This window comes from Mus caroli, chromosome 13 (assembly GCF_900094665.2).
Source record: "Mus caroli chromosome 13, CAROLI_EIJ_v1.1, whole genome shotgun sequence".
Classification (NCBI taxonomy): Eukaryota; Metazoa; Chordata; class Mammalia; order Rodentia; family Muridae; genus Mus; species Mus caroli.
This window is the reverse complement of record NC_034582.1, coordinates 8,089,049-8,115,248: the sequence shown is the minus strand read 5'-3', so window position 1 is coordinate 8,115,248 and position 26,200 is coordinate 8,089,049. Positions and strand designations below refer to the sequence as shown.

The 26,200-nt window shown below is 40.8% G+C and overlaps 1 protein-coding gene across 11 annotated transcripts in view; it reads left to right on the top strand.

The window, feature by feature from the left end:
* Positions 1-26,200, top strand: part of Ryr2 (ryanodine receptor 2) — a 562,694-nt gene that overhangs the window by 404,036 nt on the left and 132,458 nt on the right. For all 11 annotated transcript variants that reach the window (XM_029468301.1, XM_029468299.1, XM_029468302.1 and 8 more), the window contains exons 48-61: positions 360-480; positions 2,575-2,744; positions 4,377-4,597; positions 4,746-4,836; positions 5,922-6,062; positions 6,845-7,008; positions 9,045-9,123; positions 11,821-11,910; positions 12,307-12,444; positions 16,257-16,334; positions 18,621-18,696; positions 20,960-21,083; positions 21,964-22,079; positions 24,402-24,466. In XM_029468301.1, coding sequence (XP_029324161.1) covers positions 360-480; positions 2,575-2,744; positions 4,377-4,597; positions 4,746-4,836; positions 5,922-6,062; positions 6,845-7,008; positions 9,045-9,123; positions 11,821-11,910; positions 12,307-12,444; positions 16,257-16,334; positions 18,621-18,696; positions 20,960-21,083; positions 21,964-22,079; positions 24,402-24,466 — 1,674 coding nt within the window. The remainder of the gene's footprint in view (positions 1-359; positions 481-2,574; positions 2,745-4,376; positions 4,598-4,745; positions 4,837-5,921; positions 6,063-6,844; positions 7,009-9,044; positions 9,124-11,820; positions 11,911-12,306; positions 12,445-16,256; positions 16,335-18,620; positions 18,697-20,959; positions 21,084-21,963; positions 22,080-24,401; positions 24,467-26,200) is intronic.

Sequence of the window (26,200 nt, the reverse complement as noted above, 5' to 3'; positions counted from 1 at the left end):
GAACTCACTTTGTAGACCAGGCTGGCCTCGAACTCAGAAATCCGCCTGCCTCTGCCTCCCGAGTGCTGGGATTAAAGGCGTGTGCCACCACGCCCGGCAAATGTGTGAACTTTATTGGAAAAGAGGTGGCCTAGAGTGAAGTGTATGTAATCTGGTATTTCTTCACATTTATGGGAACTATAAGCTGGGATTGCCTGCCTGTATGCCTGAGATGCAATTTCTGAGAGATGATTGGCTTTATGCATGGGTAGGGTGGACAATTGCTTTATATACGGATTCTCACAGTTTAAATGTTCTAACAAAACTACAGGTAGAGTCTACAACTAGTTCTAAGCTTGCTTTATCCTCTTCCTGTTTAGTTGATTCATGCTGGAAAGGGAGAAGCCATCCGAATTAGGTCCATTTTGCGATCTCTGATTCCATTGGGAGACTTGGTGGGTGTCATCAGCATTGCATTTCAGATGCCAACAATAGCCAAAGGTAAGACCAGCATCCATCCTGTGCGCTCTGTAGGACTGGGAGGACAGTTCCTTTATGAACAGCTCATCAGTGCTTAGCATCCCCTTTCCCACCTCCATTCAGTCAGGTGCTTGCTCACATATAGGAGTGAGCAGGTCCTTACTGCATTGTGTCCTGTGAGTTTGAGGAGGTGGTGATACTGGAATACAGTGGTATCATGTCAGTGGGTTTTAAATCTCAGGCAGTTGTGATTATATTAAAATCAATGCCCATAGAGCACCCGAGTTCAATCCCCGGGACCCATATGATAGAACCCACAAGACCATATTACAAATATTTATGAGGTGGATTGTGTATTTGTGATATTGGGTAGCTACCATCGTCTCCCTGGTCATAGATGGCTAGTTACCCTAGCAGGGTGTTTCTTCTCACAGTCCTTCAGGAAAGAAAATTCCTAGAGAGAGTAAAACTACAAAGCAAATGGTATTGTCATGAAGCCCCTTGGAAAATGCAGACCCCCCTCATTGGTGCAGGAGATATCCTGTCTCATAAGCTTTTGATAGAGTGGGGGCAACCAGTCTTCATTCTGAAGAATGAGAAGGGGCATTTGACTCTGAGGAGGCACAGCTATCACATTTCCAGACTGCCTCCTTCTCGTCTGTCTTTGAGACTAGTCAAGATCTCATGGTTGGTTTCATACCAGGGGATCAGACAGCCTCTGTGTTAAAAACTGATGCTTCATCATGGAGTCAGGAAAGAAGTTCTTAAAATAGCCTAACCCAGCTATGAAGACAGATTCAGGGTCTGAGTTGTCTTCTAGAAACTTCTAATAGCTCCACCACTCAGATCTATCACCTAGCAATGCTATTCCCAGTGGAGTTAAACTCTAAAATCTAATTTTCCTATAATATAATGCAGAGATAATATTAGTATAGTAGATATTTTTGTAATAATGACCAGGAACTAGTGAGTATCAACTGAATTTTATTTAAATATTATTTGTTCACTGATTCCAAGAGAAAAGCTATTTGGGTTTGATGGTCACATGTCCTCCTTCCAGGCTCTGCTTTCTTTAATATTACTTTCATGTGGAAAAAACTCTGTGATGCCATTCATAGACTCTTACTGTATGCTACCAGGACCAGTTTGGCATAATTATCTTGTGGTCTAATAGGGAGCAATAGGCTCCCCATGATTTTAAGTTGGCACACAGTCCCATAATTCCTCATACTAATAGTCTCCAACCTCTGAACTTAAGGAATTACTATAAGGGATGCATTGGCCTACATAGGTTGCAAGCTTTGGATATTGAGAGAGAAAATGACATGACTCTCCTATGTTGTGCTTAATGAAGTCTATTTCATATGAAATCCATACTGGCTTCATTGTGTTGATTCATCACTTTATGCTTATTGTGTAACTGTATTCACTATTATCCTATTTCATTCATAATTATAGTCATTTTGAACCATAGCCATGGAAAGGTACCCTGATTTTCACATAAGTTTAAAGAGACATGCCCTTGACAAGAGTAGAAGAATGTGCTATCTATCTATCTATCTATCTATCTATCTATCTATCTATCTCTATCTATCTATCTATCTATCTATCTATCTATCTATCTATCTATCTATCTAGGTTGTTTGAGACAGGGTTTCCTCTATGTAACAGCCCTGGCTGTCCTGGAACTCACTTGTAGACCAGGTTGGCCTCTAACTCATAGACATCCACCTGTCTCTGCCTCCTGAGTGCTGGGATTAAAGGCATGCGCCACCAGGCTTGGCCTGCGTTTATATTTACCTTTTCATGGTATCCACTCCACATTTTACCAGGTCTGTTTGATGCCTTCTGTTTCCTTCTTGGCATCTGCCAGATACTGTGTCTTTCCAACTATGAAGTGAACAGATGCCTCGATGACATCTAAATGACCTTGGGTTCAAATTGCACTACCCTAGTTCACCCGCCAAGCACACAGTTGTGTGAGGGTAGTGAAGCAGGAAAACATTTCATTAATATAATTTATTTAAAATATGACATGGCTGGCAAAAAGCCAAATGTCATCAACCCACAGATGGCCAGGCCATTGACGCCAACATGTCACCTTCTCTCTTGTAGATGGGAAGGTGGTGGAGCCTGACATGTCCGCGGGGTTTTGCCCAGATCACAAGGCAGCCATGGTTTTGTTCCTTGACAGGGTCTATGGAATTGAGGTGCAAGATTTCCTCCTCCATCTCCTTGAGGTTGGCTTTCTGCCAGATCTTCGAGCGGCTGCCTCTCTAGACACGGTATGATATGAAAAGTGAACTTGTACCCTTGACTCCGAGGTCTATGTCTGTGGACTCACTCATCCACTCATTCTCAACAAGCATTCCCTGCACACCTGTGTTGGTTTCAGGCAAACAATGAGTAGAGAGCAAATCAAACAGATGCTGTCCAAAGGAAATTCATTAACTAGTGAGACTATCTGCCTCACAGGGTTGGCAAGAAATCTCATAAGCTGCAGTGGGGACAAGAAGTTCATTGATCTATGCTTAACTTGGGAGGTCATAGGGATAGCTATTAAATATCTATTCATTATTGTATTTGTCCTATATATATAGAGATGACTCATTTGATAAAGTCCTTGTTACTTAAACATGAAGACCTTTGTTTATCCTTAAACACAAGTTAAAAAAAAACAGGTGTGTGTGTGTGTGTGTGTGTGTGTGTGTGTGTGTAAAATCTAAGCAGTGGATATTAGATATAGTATGATTTCTGGAGATTATTGGCTAGCTAGTCTAGCTGAATCAGAAAGCTTTAGGTTCATTGAGAGATCCTATCTCAAAAAATAAGGTAAAGAGATATTAAGGAAGACATCTGACATTCACCTCTTGCCTCACCACACACACACACACACACGCTTACATATATATATATATACACATACATATATATGTATATATACATGAATACATATATACAAAAAATAAAATAATATCTATCTAAATAAATTTGCCCACATGTCTTTGCTGTTTGGTGAAAGAAGCATTAAGGCACTTGAATGGTCATTATAGTTCTGTCTGTTACAGCAGCACATTCGGTTATCATTCTCTTGAGTACGCAGTGGGTAGTATCTGCCCTGTATGTTAGGTGGCCCCATGGAGGATCTGCTATTACTGGTGTCATGCTGGTATATGAAACATGGTAGAATAAAGGGGAGCATCAAATCCCATCAAAAGCATTCTAACTCATTTACTTACATAATACTAAATGACCTCCATTTGATCTTAGGTCTTGAGTAAAGAAATCCATGGCAGCAAAATCATAAAAACAAGATGGAAGTTCCATCTTCTTTGACATTCTCAAGAGTAGAAATGTCAACACAGTAATACTACAAACTCCTGATGATTGACCTTGTAGATCTTAGTAGAAGTATGAATGACATGTACAAATCTGAGATCAGTTTTGCAAACATGTTCATTTCCATCTCTTCTGCCAACAAGGAAGTGCTCACTGGCATCTTCCTCTATAACCCATCCTACTGAGATCTGAGTCTTTTCAGAGCTAGCCTTGTACAGATCAAACTCACAGTATTCCTCCAGAACTCCTTTAGGTTCAGTCTGGAGGTTGGATAGGCCTATTTACTAACCTCAGAGTTACCATCACAGATGTTAGGGGAGATGATATTATTATAGCCTAACCTTGAGCTTGGATTTCTAAACCACTTGAGAAGATAGATGATGTTGCATTTATTTCAATCAGCAGTTGATGATTTTAAGTGGTGAAGATCATGTGAGCCATGGGTAAACATTGATCTAAGGACTACATTTCCAGATGTCCATGCTGTTGCTGTTTCCAGATAGGGAGATTGCGTGGCAGGCAATGCATCGAGTTCTCTCCTGATCACACAAGGTTTTGTCCTCTTGTTCCTCCTCTAGGCTGCACTAAGTGCTACAGACATGGCCTTGGCCCTCAACCGGTACCTCTGCACAGCTGTCCTACCTTTGTTAACGAGGTGTGCTCCCCTGTTTGCTGGAACAGAGCACCATGCTTCCCTCATTGACTCTCTGCTACACACTGTATATAGACTCTCTAAGGGATGCTCCCTTACCAAAGCTCAGCGGGACTCTATAGAAGTGTGCCTGCTCTCTATATGTGGGTAAGTAGGTGACTCTCTGTGCCAGTTTTCTTTATGGCACAGGCCTTTGAAATTATCATGAAAATTTCAAGTTGTTTATATATCTAAAATTAATTTTTATAGTATGATATATGAATTGTGAGTCTTGAGTTTTACCTTGTTCCAACAGCCAACTGAGACCATCTATGATGCAACACCTACTCCGAAGGCTGGTGTTTGATGTTCCACTGTTGAATGAGCATGCAAAGATGCCTCTGAAGGTAAATATGAGAAATTCTTGGCACTATGTGGTCCCTGTTTTCTTGTGTTAACTTCTTTGTCTTCTTGTTACTAATCATTTGTCTCTTAGGCATTGATATATATATATATATATATATATATATATATACTAAATCTCTCTCTCTCTATATATATACACACACACACACAATATGTGTGTGTGTGAGAGAGAGAGACACACACACACCACACACACACACACAGAGAGAGAGAGAGAGAGAGAGAGAGAGAGAGAGAGAGAGAGGCCTTAAATAAGCAATGTAGGGTCATAGACTCTCTAATACCGATTCTATAAACTTGGCAGATATAGATCACAAATAAATTTTCCAAAAAGCTTCCAAATAACTGAGAGAGCCATTCATAGTGTAGAAACTAGGATGATCAAAGACTGCACCTGTAGTTACCAAACAAATGTAGAGTCATTAGAGTTTACTTATAGAAATTGAAGGTCTGACATCATCATAATTGATTAGAAGTCAGAGAAAACAAAAATACCATGGAAAAAAAGGTTCCCATTCAGTATCTCTGGACTCTAGGAGATAATTGTGTATGAAGCCCAGGAAATAAGAGTTCACATACAGAACTCTGGGGTGTATGACTATCTAAATAACTTCAGAAAGAATACTGTTCAAGATACACTAATTATATGTATATGTGTGTGGGTATGTGCATGTAAGTGCAGTAAGAAATTAGGCCAGAAGAGGGCAATAGATAGCCTGGAACTTGAATTATATATGGTTGTAAGCTGCCTGATTTAGGTGCTGGAAACCAAATGTGGGCTTCCTAAAAGAGCTGAAAATGCTCTTAACAACTGAGCCATCTTTCTAGCCCACTTTAATATACATTTTCAAAGCTGAACATTTGGTCCACACATTGTATTGTAATCAGTGCCCAATTTGAAAGAAACATAGTATTCAAGTAATTTTGTTTTCAAAATACTCACATGGGTTTGAGAGTTTCCCTTCCAGGCACCTTATACTATAGCGTTCAGAATGCCATGGAAGAGGAATGGAAACACTGAAGAGATATTTTAGCTTGCTAATTTTATGACGACTTTCCCATGCAGCTGCTGACGAATCATTATGAAAGATGCTGGAAATATTATTGCCTACCTGGAGGGTGGGGCAACTTTGGTGCTGCCTCGGAAGAAGAACTTCATTTATCAAGAAAATTATTTTGGGGCATCTTTGATGCTTTGTCTCAAAAGGTAATGGAGGATCTGGGAGGAATTTGTTTGTATTGCTAAAGCAACAAAAGCCTCAGGTTCTCTGTAAGATCGTATTTATAGTGGGTTGATATATTTACTAATCAAGACCTGAATAGTGTCAGGTGTAATGGGGAATACCTATACTCTCAGCACAGAGGATGCTGAGACAGGAGGATCTCAAGTTCAAGAATAGCATGGACTCCAGTTGGGTCTCAGTTATAGGGTATAATCCTGTTTCAACAAAGCAAAACAATGGGAGGTTACCTGATTATGTTTTCCTCCGTTCTTAATAATTCATGTTGAGAATACATTATACATTGATCATTAGTAATCAATATTGTCACATATTCTGTGTGATCATACCACTCTTTCTGAAGGTAAAATAGTAGGAGAAATATAGGAAATCAGGCATGTGGCTGGTTGATGTTAGTGATAGAATACACTGACATAAAACAAGTTAGAAGAGAAAAGGCTTTGTTTAATTTATAGTTCCAGAAGCCATTTAGTCCATCGGAGCAGGGAAGGTATAACAGAAAGAGTGAGATCTGCAGGGTAGCCAGGAAACTAGGGAAGGAGAGGTAGACAAAGTATGGGCAGAGAGGGATATATACATATAGTGACCTTCTTCCACCAAGGCTCTACCTTGTAAAGGTCCCTTGACTTTCCAAAATAGTGTCACCAATTAGAAGTGAAGTTTCAAACACATGAACCTGTGGGGGTATTTGTCAACAAGCCACAGCAGGAGTCACATGGATAATAGCTTACCATTGTTCTCTTCCCAGAAATATGAACAAGAACTTTTCAAACTGGCCCTGCCTTGCCTGAGTGCAGTTGCGGGAGCTTTACCTCCAGACTACATGGAGTCAAACTATGTCAGTATGATGGAAAAACAGTCATCCATGGATTCTGAAGGGAACTTTAACCCACAACCTGTTGATACCTCAAAGTATGGACTCTTTCTATTGCAGCAGATTTTTATTGTAAATGATGTGTGAAGTCTGAAATTGAATAAGGTACTGAAGTGAACTTTCTCTGGTACATGCCCTCTTTGAGTAGGAGTCCCTTGAATTTATCAGATGGCACTAAAAATAACGGTGAATATACCAATATCAGAAATAGATGTGTGCCCTCTAGGGTATTCTGTGCTGAAGGAGGAGACTGAGTAGATAGCTATGTTATAATATCCAGAAGAATGCGACTCAACAAAGTGCATGAGTGTTATTTAGGTAAAGTTTTAACTGAAATGTGTATCGGTAGCCACAATTTACCCCCACGTAGCATCTTTAGCTGAGGATATCTCCAAACTGTCACTGTTCCTGTGAATGACAAGATCATTTCACCCATCACAGCAAGTTGGCCAGGATTCAGCTTCATTGATGATATTGCACATCACAAAGAGATGAAAGGAATAGCAAGTTGTCACAAAGAACTACGCATATCCTCAGATGTGGACAGAGTTGGAAACTTCATGTAAAGGTCACATATATGACCTCTACCAAGCATCATACATGCATTTAGTTTCCTAAGTTGTTGTACAAATGAGATCTATGGGTGCTTCATGTATCTGAAGTTCAAGTAGGACAGCAACTCTGAATTTGCAAGGAAAACTGCCTCTTCTCTTTGTTTCCTGGTCCGTGGTAACTTGGTGAGACTAGTTAGCAAGACAGTCACCTGCTGGTTTTAACCAGCACCTCTGAATCGGTCTGAGACTGAACCTTGAGGCTTCAGAGCAGCTCCCAGCTGATTTAGCTCCCCAAACCAATCAGAATATCAACCCAAGTACTGTCATTAATCTAAGAATGTCTTTAAAGTATACTTGCTTGTTATTACATGACAGTCCTGTGAGAAAAGAGTCCACTCCTAAGTGTTTGGATTATGTGCTTGGTCCTTTGTATCTCTTTCAAAGTAAGTCACCAAAACATCACAGGGTCACAGTCTGCATAGGTAAGTCTCTGGTCTGTTCACATACAGAATAATCCAAGGTTTTCAGAAGAGCAACATCATGCTTTGGGTGTTGATTAATGGAATCCAAATAACTAACAAGTGTTGGGCATGCATGCTAATTTACCCAGGCTTGTTTCCTAGGGAAATTATTCTTTATAGGTTTACGTGGTGGTTTGAGTAATTTCTACCTGAGTATGATTTTTTAAAAAACAAATATTGCTTCTTGAGTATGTGTTTGTTAGTTCCTAACTGATAACTGTTGATAAAGATCAGAAAATCATCTTATTATGCAGGGTTTTATTTAGAATCCAATTCTCAAAGTTAAATGCTCTAGTAAGTTGTATTTACTAGGGAGTAGAATCTGTATTCAATATTCTCTTTGAGCAGACTCATTCATCAACTGCACATGCTGGACACGAATAGAATAAATATTCATTGAAACAAGAAAGGAATCAAGAATAAATATTGTCAAAAAATAAAACATAAGTTTGTTAATTACTTTCCCTGTAGCACAAATTAGTAACTTTGAAATGTTGTCTATATGGAGGACTAATATCACAAAGTCTTAATACATAACTAATTATATGAAATTAACCTAAAAATGTGGCAGATCAAAAACCAACAGTGTCGTTCATTCATAGTTCAACAAGGACAGTTAAAAAAGAATAACTCTAAAGAAAAAGTATAAAAGAAAAGCATGTTTTCAGACTTACTGAGTACTGGCCTGGGTTTGTTTTCCTTTTCTTGTATAGTCTATTGTATTCAACTTTGAATATATTTTAACTAACATATATCTTATTACATTTATTTTTTAATATTAACCCAATAAATGATGTCCCAGTTTGAGACGAGTAGATAGAACATGGTCCTACATTGTTTGGAAATGTGAAGAAGCGATCGTTTGTTACAACTGTTTTTGTTTCTTAGCAGTTATGAGTGAACGGAATCTGAGTATTACTCATCTGTGAGTAAGCACGGATGCAGTTGCCTGCGAATTCTGTAAAAACACCAAACTCTTTTCCTTTATTTTTCTTGTAGCATTACAATTCCAGAGAAGTTGGAATACTTCATTAACAAATATGCAGAACATTCCCATGATAAATGGTCCATGGACAAGGTAAAAGTTACAAGTGCTGATGGGTGCTGCTTAAATATACCCAATTTTGCCAGATTGCTCTCTGCATGTGTATAGTGTATATTTCTGTGTGTGCATTTCTATTCATTTACATGTATGTGTGGTGTGGCCATAGGTTGAGTTCATTGCTCTACTTTATTTCCTTTGAGACAGGGTCCTTAGTGACTGTAGAGCTTGCCACTTCAGCTTGATGGATCTGCCTATCTTCACTGCCCTGAATGCAGCACCATGTCACACACTTGTACTCACTAAGCTACTACCCCAGCCCCAACTTTCTCTTTTAAAGAAAGACCTCCATTGCAGTTAGTAGATATTTAGTTATAAGCTGCTTGTGTTCCTATTTAGCTAGTTTCATCACAGTAAAAACGTGACATAATCTGGACGTTTCTAAAGATCAGTTCATTAAACTTTGAGTATCATTTCTTAATGTGTGTTTGTTTGTGGGGTTTCAGGGAGAAGTGATGACTCCACGTTAAAAGTTTACCTTTAGATACACAGTGGTGGTGCATGCCTTCAGTCTAAGCACTCTGGAGGCAGAGGCAGGTGGATGTCTGTGAGTTTGAAGTCAGCCTAGTCTACAGAGAGAGTTCCAGGACAGCCAGGACTACATGAAGAAACCCTGCCTCAGAAAAAAAAAAAATTACCTTGTTTTGTTTTGTTTTGTTTTACCTTTTAACCGAACTCTGGATTTTATATTTGTTGAACAATACTGAAAATGGGTGTGTGTGTCTGTGTGTGTGTGTGTATGTGTGTGTGTGTGTGTGTGTATGTGTAGGGGCCAAAGGTTGATTTGAGATATCTTCTTCCCTACTTTAGCTTTTGAGACAGGGTCTCTCCCTGATCCCAGAGCTTACTGATTGGTCAAACCGACCAGGGGACCCCAGGATTCCTCTTGTCTTTGTCCTCTCAAGTACTGGGATTATAGAGATGTGGTAGCTGCCACACCCAGGTTTTTCCATCTGTTTGAGGGATCCAAAGTACAGCACCCCACTTGAAGGGGCATCTTCCCACCCCCATGAAGAGTCTTAAACTTTAGTGGTTTTGTACTTTCTATAACATATGTCCAAGCAGGTCTATATAGCTTATTCAGAGTAGAACACATCTACTAAAATGTATCTCCAAGGAAAACAGTACAATGAGAAAACTCAAGGAGTTGCAAATGTTTTCACTTCAGTTGAGTTTAGTTTCAGTTTGAGAGGGAATGGTGATCACAGCTTGTCAGAGAAATTGAATTGTCACGGTACAAAAAACCCAACACCACACATGTACACATGAAGTGAAAAGCAGACAGTGAACGCCCCGAAGGATGCTCATGTCCGAAGATAAGCCAGTGGCATGGCAAGTCCCTTTCCTAGTGAGATGTCTATTGCTGAAATAAGCACCACAGCCGAAAGCATCTTGGGAAGGAAGGGGTTTACTTGACCGATATGTCTTGATTGTAGTTAACGGCTGGGAGAAGACAGGGCAAGAACTTAAGAAGGAGCAGGGGCAGGAACCGTGGAGGAACACTTGCTCCCCATGGTTTACTCAGTTTGCTTTTTTATGCAATCTAGGAGCCCTTGCCCAGGGATGGCACCACTGACAATGAACTGGGCCCTCCCACATGAGTCAGTAATGAAGAATCTGCCCTACATATGCACTTAGGCCAGTCTGATGCTAGCAGATCTTTAGCTGAGCTCTCTCCTTCCTTGGTGACCCTGATTTGTGTCATGTTGACAAAAACTAGCCAGCACAGTCTCAAGCCCTGCACCCCACTGTGCTAAGATAGAAACAGCTTTCCATATTTGTGATAATTTGTGTGATTCTTTTTTGTAGAAATTATGTCTTATCAGCAATGCCACTAGAGAGTGACATGGATATAGTGACTTCACTGAACACTAGGTGGCTGGGCTGGGTCTGAGATGCCTTGGGAGGGAAGTCCTGAACTGGTGCAGTGTAACTACCTGGTTTCTGAGAACTAATGGTGGTATGGGCAAATGATGCTAATCCAAAATGGTCAAATTATTGGAGGATGAATCCCTGAAATAAGTGATTAGGAAATGTTATTCTGAGGTGTTATTCCCTGACTCACATATTTTAAACAAACTTTTTATAGACATGCATACATCACAGGTTGGGGGTTAAGATGTGTCAGAATAAATGATGTCAGTTGTCATTCTTTGGTCCCTATAGCCGTGTTGTAGAGGATCAAACATTGGGCACAGGTGTAGACCCGGTTTGTTTTAGGAAGACAGGATGCATTTAATCTCTGGTCAAAGGAACTCATGCCAAGAGGCCACTGAATACTAAGAGGGGAACTCTGTATTAAGCTAGATAACATTCAGACCTCAGCCAAGTCACAGTGGTGCAGGCTTCTAATTCCAGGGACTTGGGAATCTGAGGCAGGAGAATTTTAATTCCAAGGCCAGCCTTGGGATACTGAGTGAGTTCAAGGCAACTTAGTAAGGTGTTGTCTCAAAATAAAAAGTGAAATGAGTGGTGGGAATGTAGCCCAGTGGTAGATCCCTTGCATACAAAGACTTGGCTTCAGTCTCCAGCCACACCCAAACAGACACTAGACCTTCATCATTTTCTTACTCCACCTTCAGGGTTAGTTTTACAAAATAGGTTCAAAACACATGCACACTTAAAATCCCCAAAGCTAATATATGTAAAATTATTTTTAACATTTTGTTTTAGTTGGCAAATGGATGGATTTATGGGGAAATATATTCAGACTCTTCTAAGATCCAACCGCTAATGAAGCCATATAAACTCTTGTCTGAAAAGGTGAGAGATTCCCCGCCCACCCCCTAACTTCATGAAGTATTATGTTTGGGTAAATTTTTGTTTTATGTTTTATTACTGAAATCTTTATTATTTTCCTTAAAACTTTCTGTATATATTTGTATGCGCATACCTGGATGTGTGTGTGCATGTGTGCCCTGTGGTGGTGGCCAGAGGACAGCTTGTGGGAGTTGATTCCCTCCTTAGCAACTCCTAGTGGAGTAAAATTTCAGCTTTTATCATTTCCCTTGAATGTTTTTATTTTTGGTTTTCTTTATAAGGATCCCGTGGTAATCAGGTTTCTTAATGAAGGTAGTCTGTTTCAGAACAAACCATTAAATACTTGAATTTTCATTTTGGGTTCATAATACCACTAATGCCTGATTTCTTTCCCTCTAGGAAAAAGAAATTTATCGTTGGCCAATCAAGGAGTCTTTGAAAACAATGCTGGCTTGGGGTTGGAGAATTGAGAGAACACGGGAGGGGGACAGCATGGCCCTTTATAACCGGACTCGACGAATTTCTCAGACAAGCCAGGTGAGAATCTCAGTGACAGATGAATTATTTGTGTCATCTAAGCCTTTACACACATATATATGCACATATGCATACACACACACACACACACACACACACACACACACACACACACACAGATTTGCTCATGCTAGAGATTCCACTCAAGGCCTCATTCATGTTAGTCAAGTACCCTGCTTTAAGCTATTTTCCCATCTCTAAAAATAATTTAAACTAAGTTTGGTGGTAGCTTGGCTGCTGGAGAGGCTGCAGGAATTTCATTTTGGCCTAGAACTTTGAAGCCAACTTTGGGAATATAGAAAAGACCCTATTTCAAGTAATTACAATGATAGCAATAATAATTAGGTCTGGGTGTAGTTTAATTGATAGGATGCTTATTTCACATTTACAAAGCCCTGGGTTCAGTTCCTGGCACCATATAAATACAGGTATGGAGATACACGCCTATAACATCTACACTTGGGAGACAGAGGCATAGGATCAGGAGTTTGAGGGCATCCATTGTGAGCTGAGGAAGACCCATTGTCTCAAATGAACAAGCAAAAGGCCATATCAACTTTTCTTTTCTTTTTTTCCCCACTTTTTAAATTAGGTATTTACTTCATTTACATTTCAAATGCTATCCTGAAAGTCCCCTATTACCTACCCCCACCCACCCAATCCCATTTCTTGGCTCTGGTGTTTCCCCTGTACTGGGGCATGTAAAGTTTGCAAGACCAAGAGGCCTCTCTTCTCAATGATGGCCGACTAGGCCATCTTCTGCTACATATGCAGCTAGAGACACGAGCTCTGGGGGTACTAGTTAGTTCATATTGTTGTTCTACCAATAGGGTTGCAGACCCCTTCAGCTCCTTGGGTGCTTTCTCTAGCTCCTCCATTGGCTGCCCTGTGTTCCATCCAATAGCTAAGTACTATAGAGCAATTGTGATAAAAACTGCATGCATGGTACTGGTATAGCAACAGACAGGTAGACCAATGGAATAGAATTGAAGACCCAGAAATGAACCCACACACCTATGGTTACTTCATCTTTGACAAGGGAGCTAAAAACATCCAGTGGAAAAGAGACAGCATTTTCAACAAATGGTGCTGGCACAACTGGCGGTTATCATGTAGAAGAATGCGAATTGATCCATTTTTATCTCCTTGGACTAAGGTCAAGTCTAAGTGGATCAAGGAACTCCACATAAAACTAGAGATACTAAAACTTATAGAGGAGAAAGTGGGGACAGGGGAAAAATTCTGAATAGAACAGCAATGGCTTGTGCTGTAAGATGGAGAGTTGACAAATGGGACCTCATAAAATTGCAAAGCTTCTGTAACGCAAAAGACACTGTCAATAAGGCAAAAAGGCCACCAACAGATTGGGAAAGGATCTTTACGTATCAACTTTTCTAAAGTGCTCCAGTGGTGCAGAGAGATAAGTTAGACATCTAACCCAAGATTACCCCTTGCTAATAAGTTCACAATTAACATTAACATTCCTGACTTCAAGGGAGCACATGTTCAGGTCAGAAGAAATTATAGAAAGAGAATGGGAGAGTTTTGAGAGAAATGGCCATGAAATGTAGGCATGGTCATAACAGGCGTGATTGCTATGGATTCTAGGGTGTGTCTGCAAGACAGTAGATTTGTTGAGTGAGCTAAAGAACTCAGGAATTCTGAGGACAGGAAAGAGGCAATAATTAATATGGTTGCTGTCACTAAGATAGCTGAGTCACAACTCCCAGTGACACTCATATTCTGGTTGTACTCAGAACTATGGTGAAGATAGGCAAGGTAATGGGCTAGCAGTGGGAGCAGCTCTAGACGGTGTTCTTGAGCATTTATGTGTGCCCAGCATTATGCTGGGCAGCTCCTGTCTAAACCATGCCTGACTTTGGTGCTAGGCTGTGGGTTTAGCATTAGCTCCATTGTACAGGGACCAAACCCAATTTTGAAAGTAGCAGGTGACTTGGCTTGGAAGGTGTATGTTGTCATGTTAGATACAAGCAAGATATCACTTGCAATGCAAGCCATCATCAGTTGCCTGTGCAAGGGGACAATGAATGACAAGGATTAATGTCTGAGTCGGGAGAGAAGAGTGACTGATTGTGTAAGGCAATATATCTATTTCAGTTCTGTCACTGGGAGGGAATATATTGACACCAAAGGACTTAGAAGAGAAAAGGTTATCCCAGCTCTCAATTTCAGATTGTAAGCAATCACTGTGGAAGTCAGAGCAGGAGTGTGAGAGGCAGTCACCTCACACCAGCAGTCAAGAGCAGAGGGAAATGAATGCGAGCATGCTCACTTGCTTGTGCTCAGCTTGGCATCTCTCCAGTCATATGCAATTAGAATAGCTGCTCTGAAGCTGTGGAGCCATCTTCAATTTTACACTTTCATGATCATTTAAGTTTTATGCACTTACTGAACACATAGAAGCATGCATGTACACACACACACACACACAGAGAGAGAGAGAGAGAGAGAGAGAGAGAGAGAGAGAGAGAGAGAGAAAGAGAGAGAGAGAGCCAGAAAGAGATCAGTGATAGAGTTAAAACTAAAAGAATGATTGGCTTTCTGTCTTCTTTCCTGTTTCACATGCTCATTACCAGCATCTCATTCTTCCTCATCATGCACTAGTTCTAATAACAGAATAGTTAAGCTTTGCTGGAAGACGCAGAGTTCATGTCCTCCCCCCTCTCTGGTTAGACTAAGATAAGGGGTGTGATGCAGTGAAACTGTGAACGTTGACAAGTATTCTTTATTCCTAGTTTACTTTATGTGTCTAAGTGTGTGCATCTCTGTACACACATCCACACATGTGTGAACAAGGGCCTCCAGAGCTGGCAGTTCCTGAACTACCTACTGGGCTAACATGGGTGGTGGGAACTGAATTCAGGTCTTCTGCAGGCACTTAGCCATCACTCCCAGCCCTTTAAAAATACTAGTTTTTATTATTATTATTATTTGAAAGTGTCCTGCAGGTATTCAGTCTGTCCATTCTGGGATGTTTGCTCACTTGGTCTTGTGCGGGTAACCACAGCGGCCAAGAGTTCTTGTGTGCAATGGCACTTGGTCTTGTGCGGGTAACCACAGCAGCCAAGAGTTCTTGTGTGCAATGGCCAAGCGAGGCCCAGAAGACAACCTTCCTCCGCTCTCTTCATCCTGTGGCTCTTACAGGCCTTCTGACTTTTGTGATAGTCTCTCAGCTCTGTGTGTGTGTGGTCTGTCTGTCTGTCTATCTCTGTATGTGTGTGTTTGTGTGTGTATGGGGGGGTGGTGTCAGTGCTAGATCAATCATGACCCTATGTTCTAGCCATTACCCACTGTAAAAGGAGCTTCTCTGAGAGCAGCAGAAGTCTATAGCTATAAACATAAATATTTATATCCAGTTTGAAAAGCAAACATGTAGAAATAATGAAGTCTGATCATTGAAGATTTCCCTGTGAGCCATTTAATGCTACATAGTGAAGTTGTTTAATCTTTGTTTATCCTCACAACTGACCTACACATATGCTTGTAAAGGACTCTTTGTTCCTGTAGCTAACCAGGGTTGGTAAATCTCAAAGTCCCTTGGCTGCAGGACTTGGAACTTATCACATACTGCTGACTGTTAATTATTAACTTTTTAGACTGTCTATTCTTGAGGTATGAAGATAATCATAAGTGATTGTATAACACTCACATAAAAATTAATTTAAGGTTCCTTTGCAGTTATTTTGTTGACTTTACCTTAGAAAACAAAAGTTTGAACCTTGCCTTGTGTTTCTGAAGGGTCTTACTGCAGTTTTTAATGAGATACTGTTTTCTTTTTGTCAATCATCCAGGTGTCTATAGATGCTGCACATGGATACAGCCCCCGTGCTATTGACATGAGTAATGTTACACTCTCTCGAGACCTGCATGTAAGTATCTGGATTTTCACACTAGTCTCTAAAGCTCACTTAGAAAAAGCAAACTAGAATGCTTTCCTATTCATTTTATAGTGTGTATAAATGTTTCATGGTGATCATATGATGAGCCCACAGAGTTCATGGTTATTACACACTGACCTTTTAGTAACCTGAAAGTTGACATAAGTCCTAACCAGTCCTCATCTGTGGTTCCATCCTTCCTACGTCCTGTAGCTTTGAGTTTGCTAAACTGTTAGTTCTAGTCTTCCTCCCGGCTAGTGCACACTTCCTTTCCACACTCCTGGGTCATAACCTTCTAAATCTATGCGCTATTTTTGCTTCTCTGTTACCTACTGGGAAGCCCTCCCATAGGGCCACTTTCCCTTCCCACCCACATTTCCCATGATTTTCCTCCTGCAGCTCTAAATCTGATCCATCTCCCTCTGAATCATGTCGATCTTCTCCTTCATCTGTCCCTTTCCAATGCAGTCTCAAGGTCCTGCCTCAGTCTACCTGCCCAGCCATTGGCTGTTGGCATCTTTATTTCCCAATCAAACTCAGTTTGAGGCAGTGACCTGCAGCATCTTACAAGCAAACATGAGAATTCCCATTTAATTTGGGAATCCATTTGATCACGTCCCCAACACCTTGTGTTGCTCCCCATGGCCTGAAATGTTAAATGGAGATCTTCAGCAGCTGACACTTCCCATTCTGAGTCCCATGACGGAACTTGTCACCCTGCTCCATTCCACCACAGACAGGAATTTTTCCTGCATTCACTATTTTCCTGTTTGTACTGAGCTGTATTTAGTCATGTAGTAGATGTCAGGGTCATCGGACTGGCAGTCAGATTAGGGAAGTGCTTGTGTTTAGTTACCCTTATTTTACTTCATGGTGGCCCTGGACTATAAGCTTGGTGACATAAAAGAGGCCTGAGCCATGGAACATAGGAGGAAAGATGGGCTTTAGTGTAATGTGGCAGCACTGCAGAGCACATGGAGGAAGACGTGTACAATGTACTAGGATCTAGTACTATCTGAGGTTTTAGGCCTTCACTGGGGGCCCTGGTGAGGACCACTCAGGATGAAAGTGGCTACTGTTGGACTTTTTAGAGCTGTTTCCTCGGGGCCACAGAGAGGGATCAGTAGTTAAGAGCATTTGTCCTGTCCTTGGAGGAACTGGGTTATACCGAGCAGCATCAGGAGCTCAGTGTGTGTTAAGTCCAGCTCCAGAGAATGAGATGCCCTCTTCTGGTCACTGTGAGTGCCAGCACACACACACACACACACACACACACACACACACACACTCTGTAGGTGCCCCCCACCTTTTGTGGGTACCCACAGAGACACACATAAATATAAAAATGCATGAGAAAGAGTTAATAAATAACTGTGAATACCACCTTAATTAGTGACCACCTTAATTAACAACCACCTTAATTGCTCATGTTAAAGAATGCATATTTTAGTTTGTTCATGTATGGAAATTGATCACATTGCATTTGTCCCATCCATAGCCCTGTGTGCTCTGTGTCACTAGGGTATGTTTTGGGATAAATCATGTGAGTGAAAGATAAACACTTGTTTCCACAGAGCTTACATTCCCAAGTCACTGCAGAACATTGATCTGAATATGATTAGTGTTGGTTCAAGAGAGCCATGGATATAGGGATGAACTCCATGTGCTGATGAAATGCTTGCTTTACTCTCCATTCGTGCTCTAGGAACCAATTACAATGACAGTGTAATCTTGACTGTGAAAGAACCCAAGAATATTAGAATTTTTTCCCTCAAAATTCACAAGGCCTCAGTAAAGATTACACACACGTGCTCTAAGACTCTCCATTTAATTAGGCAAAGAATGATCTAGAAATAAAGTCTTTGTTTGTACTGGATTCTTCTTTTAATTATTTAAAAAGGTACAGGTTGGGTTATAAAACTTTTGAGTTAAACCACAAATTTGTATTTATGTCTATTTTCTGTTTACATCCATAGCTATTTCAAAGCTTCTTTGTCGAATTAACATAAGACACATTTAAGTATAATGAATAATAAAGGCTATTCCCATTAAATCCACAGTGTGTAGATATTTACCATATAATTTCTCAAATCATTGAAGTTCTGTGGAGTTGGATTTCCAAGTGAGGGGTTGTGTCTGACTACATTTTAGGCTCATCTCAGCACTAATATTCTGCTCTCCTGCTTTAAGACATGTTTGTGTGTCCTGCCTGAGAAGACAGCTCTGTCTTCTTTTACAGAAGGATCAGTTGACTCCTTAATATTTGGTCCATTGTAGGCTATGGCAGAGATGATGGCTGAAAACTACCACAACATATGGGCCAAGAAAAAGAAACTGGAGCTGGAATCCAAAGGTAGTATTTCTTAGAGACCTCTGTTTGAAAACACAGAGTTTTACTGTAGGAGCATAGGATGCTGATGAAGTAGTTCCTTTCTTTTGCTTAAAACGTCACCATACCTCCATTCTACAAAAATGTTTCACATGTGCCTGCATCAGATTCCAACAAGAAGCTGTAATTTCTTTATTGTTAGTGTGTATTCCTTGTATTTTAATAGTGTTTCTCCCTCCCTCTTTGTATCTTAATGCTGTCTAAATTTATTCTAACCTCCAAATATTTGAATTAGTATAGTGGTGCTGGACACTTGGTGTGTTATATTTGTTAGACTCTGAGCATGACCCTCATGCCTGACTAACCTCTCGCCAGTCCTTTGTTTATGCCAGCTGTGTTATTGCTATTCTCGTGGTGGGGTTTCCTATTTTCCCACGTTCTCTAGTTTTATTTTTAGTGCTGGGGATTGAACTCAAGCCTTATGCATTCTAGCCAAGGAACTGTCCCCTCAGCCTTCCTTTTAGCTTTGCATTTTAGACAGAGTTACCAGGAGATGTGAGATAGTAAACATGCTATGTTGCCAAAGCAGGTGGCAACTCTCTTGCTTCCTGAGTTACAGGCCTTTTTTTCTCCTTTTTTTCTTTTAAATAACTTTTAGATTAATTTTGATTATTTGTGTGTGTATGTGCGTGTGTGTGTGAATGCAGTGTCCACAGAGGCAGAAATTGGGCATCAGTTCCCTGAAAGCTGGACTTGCAGACTTGGTGGTTGTGTTATGGATGCTGGGAACCAAAGTTGTCCTCTGGAAAAGTAGCGGGTACTCTTAACCACTGAGTCATCTCTCCAGTCTCTTATTTCCACTTTAAAAAGTACCAATATGCTAATAAATCTTTTCATGATTTACTTTCATAAAAATATTATTCAAGCTAATGCATTCTATGTGGAGAGTGTCCTGCATTGTTATACATTTATATTTGTATTATGTGTATTTGTGTGTTTGTATATGTTATGTCTATGTGTTTGTGTATGTGTTTGTGTGTGTGTGTATTTCTCTGTGCATTAAAGTTGGAAACACTTAGTGATTCTTCAGCTTTAATCTTGCATAGTTTTATTTCTTCCAATTCTGATTTTTTTTTTTTAATTTTCACTGCATCTAGATGAATCCACTTTAGAAAAGCCTTGAGAAAAAAAAATATGTTGCTCACTCTGGTGTTTGGTGCCCCTGGGGAGTGTATGAAAGTTTAAAGGAGAATAACAGACCTTGATAGAACTGTGAATCATTAAGAAAAATTGGAGTAGGGGCTGAAAATGTAACTCAGGACTTCCTGGCATACACAAGGTCCTGGGGCTACTCCTCAGACATGCTAATGATAAGAGAGGAAAAGAAAAGAATAGAAGCTGAGGAGTTAAAAGTCCTAAAACTTGTACCAGCGCTCCAAATTCAGTGACCAGGGTCAGGCCTGCATTTCTTTCTTCCCCACTTTGATATGAATAAGCTCACAAGTCATAGCAACTCTTGATGTGTTTGGGTAGCATCCTGGGAATACTTGCACATCTCCTGGGCTCTCTGCTGAACTAGCTCCTTTCTTCCCACATAACATACCCACACCTACATGGCCAGTGGGGGACAAAAATGAGGGATGGAAGAGTGAGGTAGAGTTATGCCGCTATTTAGAGGGACTCTCACCCTTGGTTGTGAGTTCTTTTATTTTGTTAATGTGACAAAATCTTTGAACTCTTTGAAATGTAGCTAAGGATGAACTTCAACTCCTGATTCCCTGTCTCCACCTCCCAGTGCTGTAATACAGGCCTGTGTTTCCATACCTGGAAGATTCTCATGAGTTTTAAAATCATACTTATTTTCTATAAGTTCTAAATGATATCCAGGCTCTTGATAGAGGCCTCTGGATGAATGCATTTTTTTATGTATTTATATGCATACTATAACCTAGAAGGTGCCAGAAAGATACTTCCATACTGAAGACATTTTCCCTTTCTTTTCTTCTTGGACCAGAAAATGAAGCAACACCTTAAAAATCTCTTTAGAGTCTCTTACCAGCTATACCTGCTTTATTGTCTTTATCATGCCTCAAATCTAGGCTCTTTCTAATGAAAGAACCCCCTTGGTTGTTTTCCTTCCACGGTGACAGCACATGTAACCAGCACTTGGTATTTCAAATACATGCATTTTCAGGCTAGAAATGCTGGCTAGCATGCTTATGTAGTCTTGGCTGGGTGTCATCTCAGAGTATGTGGTGAGTTTCTTTTGTTCTTGCTGATCTCTCAGGAGGGGGAAACCACCCCCTGCTGGTGCCTTATGACACACTGACAGCCAAGGAGAAAGCCAAGGACAGAGAAAAAGCCCAAGACATCTTCAAGTTCCTACAGATCAGTGGTTATGTGGTATCCAGGCAAGTGGACACCCATCTCATGTTCTTTCCAAACAATCACTGGGTTCTGACTAAAATTGAGCTCAGTGGCCCTACTAAACCTTGGGGTAGCTGGTTAGTTGCTTCAAAGTACATGTCCTAGCATCCCTTCTGTTGCTGTGGTAAAGCACCCAACAGAAGCAGCTTAAAGTAGAGAGGATTTATTTTATCTCCCAATTCTAGGTTGCAGTCCACCTTTAGAGAAGTTGGTGGCAGGGGGTTGAGCTTTTAGTCCCAACACCATGGAGAGCAGAGAAAAATGAATGCACACATGATTAGGCCCCAACCAGAGTCTCTCCCTTTACACAGCCCCAGAATGATGCAACCTATTTGCAGACTTAGTTTTCTTACATTAGAAAAGCCAGTCTCCCACAGGCCAGTCTGTGTAGACAGTCCCTCACTGTGGCTCTGCTCCCAAATAATTTCAAGTTGTGTCAAGCTTAACCATCTGAACTCAGGCCAGAGACACAACACCCTTAGGTGTTTGTCCTGTAAGTTCCTTTTGCAACTTCATTCAGCTGCCTTCCATCATTTAGGCAAACTCTTAAGAAAAAGAAAGAGAACCACTCACTGTTTGCATAATTGCAATATTTTAGCAGTAGTAGTGGAACGATTCACTTTAGTTTTATATTAGATGCAAATATTCCTTAAAGACAAACCCCCTTTAGTCATAAGCAATAAGAATATTATTACATTCAATTTTATGTGCAGCTTTTAAAATAAAATTTTATATTTTGAGATCTTTCTCTCTCTTTCTCTCTGTCTCTCCCTCCCTCCTTCCCTCCCTCCCCACCTCTCACTCACACACACACACACACACACACACACACACACACCCCTTTACTTACTTTTGCCTTTCTAGAGGGTTCAAGGACCTGGATCTAGACACACCTTCGATTGAGAAGCGATTTGCCTATAGTTTCCTGCAGCAGCTGATCCGATACGTGGATGAGGCGCATCAGTACATCCTGGAGTTTGGTATGTAGCTGGTCTTGCTGCTCATCGTTCAGGTCTTGCTATTCCTAGAGCATCCACAGCATAGAGAAAGGGGTTGCTTCCACAGTCTGTCCATTTCAGTACAGAGGAGTGTGTAGTAGCCAGGAGTGCGTAGCACCCAGTAACCAACAAGCTGCTAGAGAGGGGGTCGTATTTGAGAACTTTAAAATATCCTCTAGTGCTGTATGAATGCACACACATTTCTCATGCACTGACAGAAGCTTAGCTGTTTCCAATGCTTCCCATACTGTCCGTGTGTAATGACCTTCTGGCACAAACTGACTTTTTTTCTGAGACAATCATCTTCAGCAGTGGGGTGACCAGGTTCAAGATTGTTCATACTTAAGCTTCTTGGAATTTTTAGTTGTTGTTCATTTGTTTTGTTTTTGAGGTAGGTTCTCACTATATAGCCAGTCGTGAGTTTACTATATTAAATAGGCTGGTGTTGGATTTAAAAAGATCTTCCTGCCTCTGCCTCCCGAGTGTTGGGATTAAAGGCCTGCACCATCACACCCAGCTAAAAACAGTATTTTAATACTGAAAATTTGAAACACTCTGGTGATGAGAGTTTCATCAAGGGTCTTTCCATGCCATTGCACGGTAGTTTTACAGGGAGTAGAGAAAACTTCAGGCTAGAATGTTAGTAGCTACTCTTCTCCTTTCCTCCCTCCCTCCTTTTCTCCCTCCCTCCCTCCCTTCCTTCTTTCCTACCTCCCTTCCTTTCTTTATTTCTATTACAGTTTCATTCATATTTCTCAAAATATTTAATGTAGAAAAGGATATTTCTTTCACTTCCTGAAATATTTTTGTTTTGACTGTGCACAACACCATCTTAATTTATTTTACACAAGATAGTCCCTCATAAAGGTATTTGTAAGCTTGCAGACTGGAGGTGCAGGCTCTGAAATACCAACTACATGGGAGACTGATATAGCAAGATTGCAAGTTCAAGGCCAACCTGGGCTACAGAGTGAGGTTAAGACCAGCCTAGGTAACTTATTGAGAGCCAACCTCAAAACAAAACAAAACAACAAGAAACACACACACACACGCACACACACCAGGCAGAGGCTTAGAGGTGATGCCTACTGGTAAAGTACTTGCTGGGATCATTGTTCTATCCCCAGGACCTGGGATGGGGGCTGGGGATGGGGAGAGCAGAGGGAATTCAAGTATAAAAAACAAGCAACCTGTCTTAGTCAGGGTTTCTATTCCTGGACAAAACACCATGACCAAGAAGCAATTTGAGAAGGAAAGGGTTTATTTAGCTTACACTTCCACACTGCTGTTCATCACCAAAGGAAGTCAGGACTGGAACTCAAGCAGGTCAGGAAGCAGGAGCTGATGCNACCAGCCCAGAGATGGTCCCACCCACAAGGGGCCTTTCCCCCTTGATCACTAATTGAGGAAATGCCTTACAGTTGGATCTCATGGAGGCATTTCCCCAACTGAAGCTCCTTTCTCTGTGATAACTCCAGCTGTGTCAAGTTGACACACAAAACCAGCTAGTACACAACCCCCCCCCAAAAAAAAAACAAAAATCATTTTTTGTTTTGATATCATAAAATATCACCTGTATTCCACAAAGTTACTCTGAATTTTTACCTGAGATTTGCTAAAGCATATATCATCATTCCTATTTCTAATTGCAAAAGAGGTTTTTTCCTAGCACAAGTCAATTGTAGCCTTATAAAATTTGAATTTTTATGTTCAACTCTGAACCTTTTAGTTCCACACAAAGCTCTGCATATTGACAGGGCTGCTTAGCCATTACTACCTCTCCTGTGTATGCATGCACATACCTCTTATGTGTACATGAAAGGGGTAATGGAGACAGCCTTCCAGGCCAGGGTGTCCAGGCCGATCATTTCTTGACCTGCCTCTTTACACTCTAAACCTCTGGAGAACTAAATGTGGTTTTATTTCTCATAGCAAATCCTCTTTTGACAATCCTCACATGCATGCCCACAGGCCAACTTGATCTAGGCAACTCTTCAGTTGAGACTCTCTTCCCTGGGACCCCTGGCTGTGTCAAGTTGACTGAGAACACTAACAGGCACACATATCCAAGGTGTTTTTGTGCTCATAACTCTCCATATGAGTTTGCCATAGCAACTGTCTAATTTGGAGATAATTTTTTTAAAAAGAACTTGTATATTTCATCATGTTGCTGAATTTAGCCCATATACATTGATGTTTTCCATTCAGTTTGGTGGGGTGATACATATAGGAAGGCCTTTTAAGGAGAAATCTCTTAAAGTGTTGGAAGTTCAGCATGGACCTAAAATCTCTTCCTGTCTACAGATGGTGGCAGCAGAAGCAAAGGAGAACACTTCCCGTACGAGCAAGAAATCAAGTTCTTTGCCAAAGTACAGTATACAATGCCCCTTGTTTCTCCCTCAGTTGTATATCTACAAAACAGACCCATCGAATGAATCATCACTACCGTTAGAATACACTTGTCTATGAACGCTACTCTGTTACAAGGGCACACTGTCTGGCTCAGAAATAACCTGCATGACTCATGTGAGCCAGGTCTGTTTGTGGTGTTCTTGGTCAGTACTTACCTTACGCTCACTCGGCTCTCCCCCATATGTTCCTCGCATGATTTATTTAGAAGATATCAATTTCTTAACATTCTGTACATTTTCTGTAGCTTAACTACATATGAGATGAATACACATATATTGCTTTGGCCATAAATTCCATGTTGTGTAGAGTCTCAATCTTGCTCTTTCACAAGCTGAGGCTCAGAGGGTAAATTGATCATCGGAAGAGTATAGCCCATCATTATTATTGATACCATTCCATAGGAACTTGTCAAGGGCCCTCCACATTGCTGGGGAAGTCAACCAAGGAGGAATGGACTAAGGATATTGCAGCCAGGCACTGGGGTCACCCCTGTCCTTAGGTGTGTCAGGGAGTAGATCGCCCTGGGATAGACAGAGATACATTACTTTCCCTTACCTGCCTTGCAGTTGAGCTGGAGGCTTTCTGTTACTGACGGTTTTCTACCACTATACTTGTATTGGTGATAGTTCAGATCATTTCTATAAGCACCGCACTTGATAGATTTTCAAATGGCATGCTGTTTGAATGATTAACAACCTTTGGTTATTGTCTTAGTCAGGGTTTCTATTCCTGGACAAAACATCATGACCAAGAAGCAAGTTGGGGAGGAAAGGGTTTATTCAGCTCACACTTCCATATCCATACTGTTGTTCATCACCAAAGGAAGTCAGGACTGGAACTCAAGCAGGTCAGAAAGCAGGAGCTGATGCAGAGGCCACGGAGGGATGTTCTTTACTGGCTTGCTTCCCCTGGCTTGCTCAGCCTGCTCTCTTATAGAACCAAGACTACCAGCCCAGAGATGGTCCCACCCACAAGGGGCCTTTCCCCCTTGATCACTAATTGAGNAAATGCCTTACAGTTGGATCTCATGGAGGCATTTCCTCAACTGAAGCTCCTTTCTCTGTGATAACCCCAGCTGTGTCAAGTTGACACAAAACTAGCCAGTACAGTTATATTTTCAGAATTATACATTTTACTGGATGTCTTGTCTTTCTTTCCACTCAATATAGCACTCAGAGTTTCTTCCAGTCATCCAAAGATGTGGTTTATGCCAGGATGCATATTGTTAGTATTAAATGGATAAATGACAGATTGATAGGACAGAGAAAGAGAGAGATGACTGCTAGATAAATAGATCAGTTATTTCAGCCACTGCATGATTGCAACCCCCTCTTGATATACAGTTATCAGAATGATGTGTGTTCATGCCATGAATATACCTTTTTTTTTTAAAAGATTTATTTATTTATTATATGTAAGTACACTGTAGCTGTCTTCAGACACTTCAGAAGAGGGCGCCAGATCTCATTATGGCTGGTTGTGAGCCACCATGTGGTTGCTGGGATTTGAACTCTGGATCTTCGGAAGAGCAGTCAGGTGCTCTTACCCACTGAGCCATCTCACCAGCCCCCATGAATATACCTTTAAACTGCCTATTTACCTACCACTCCTACTTGCTACTTATAGATGTTTAATGTGGCTTAATTTCATCTTCCATTTTGATCAAGTATTTTTAATCTTCCATGTGGGTC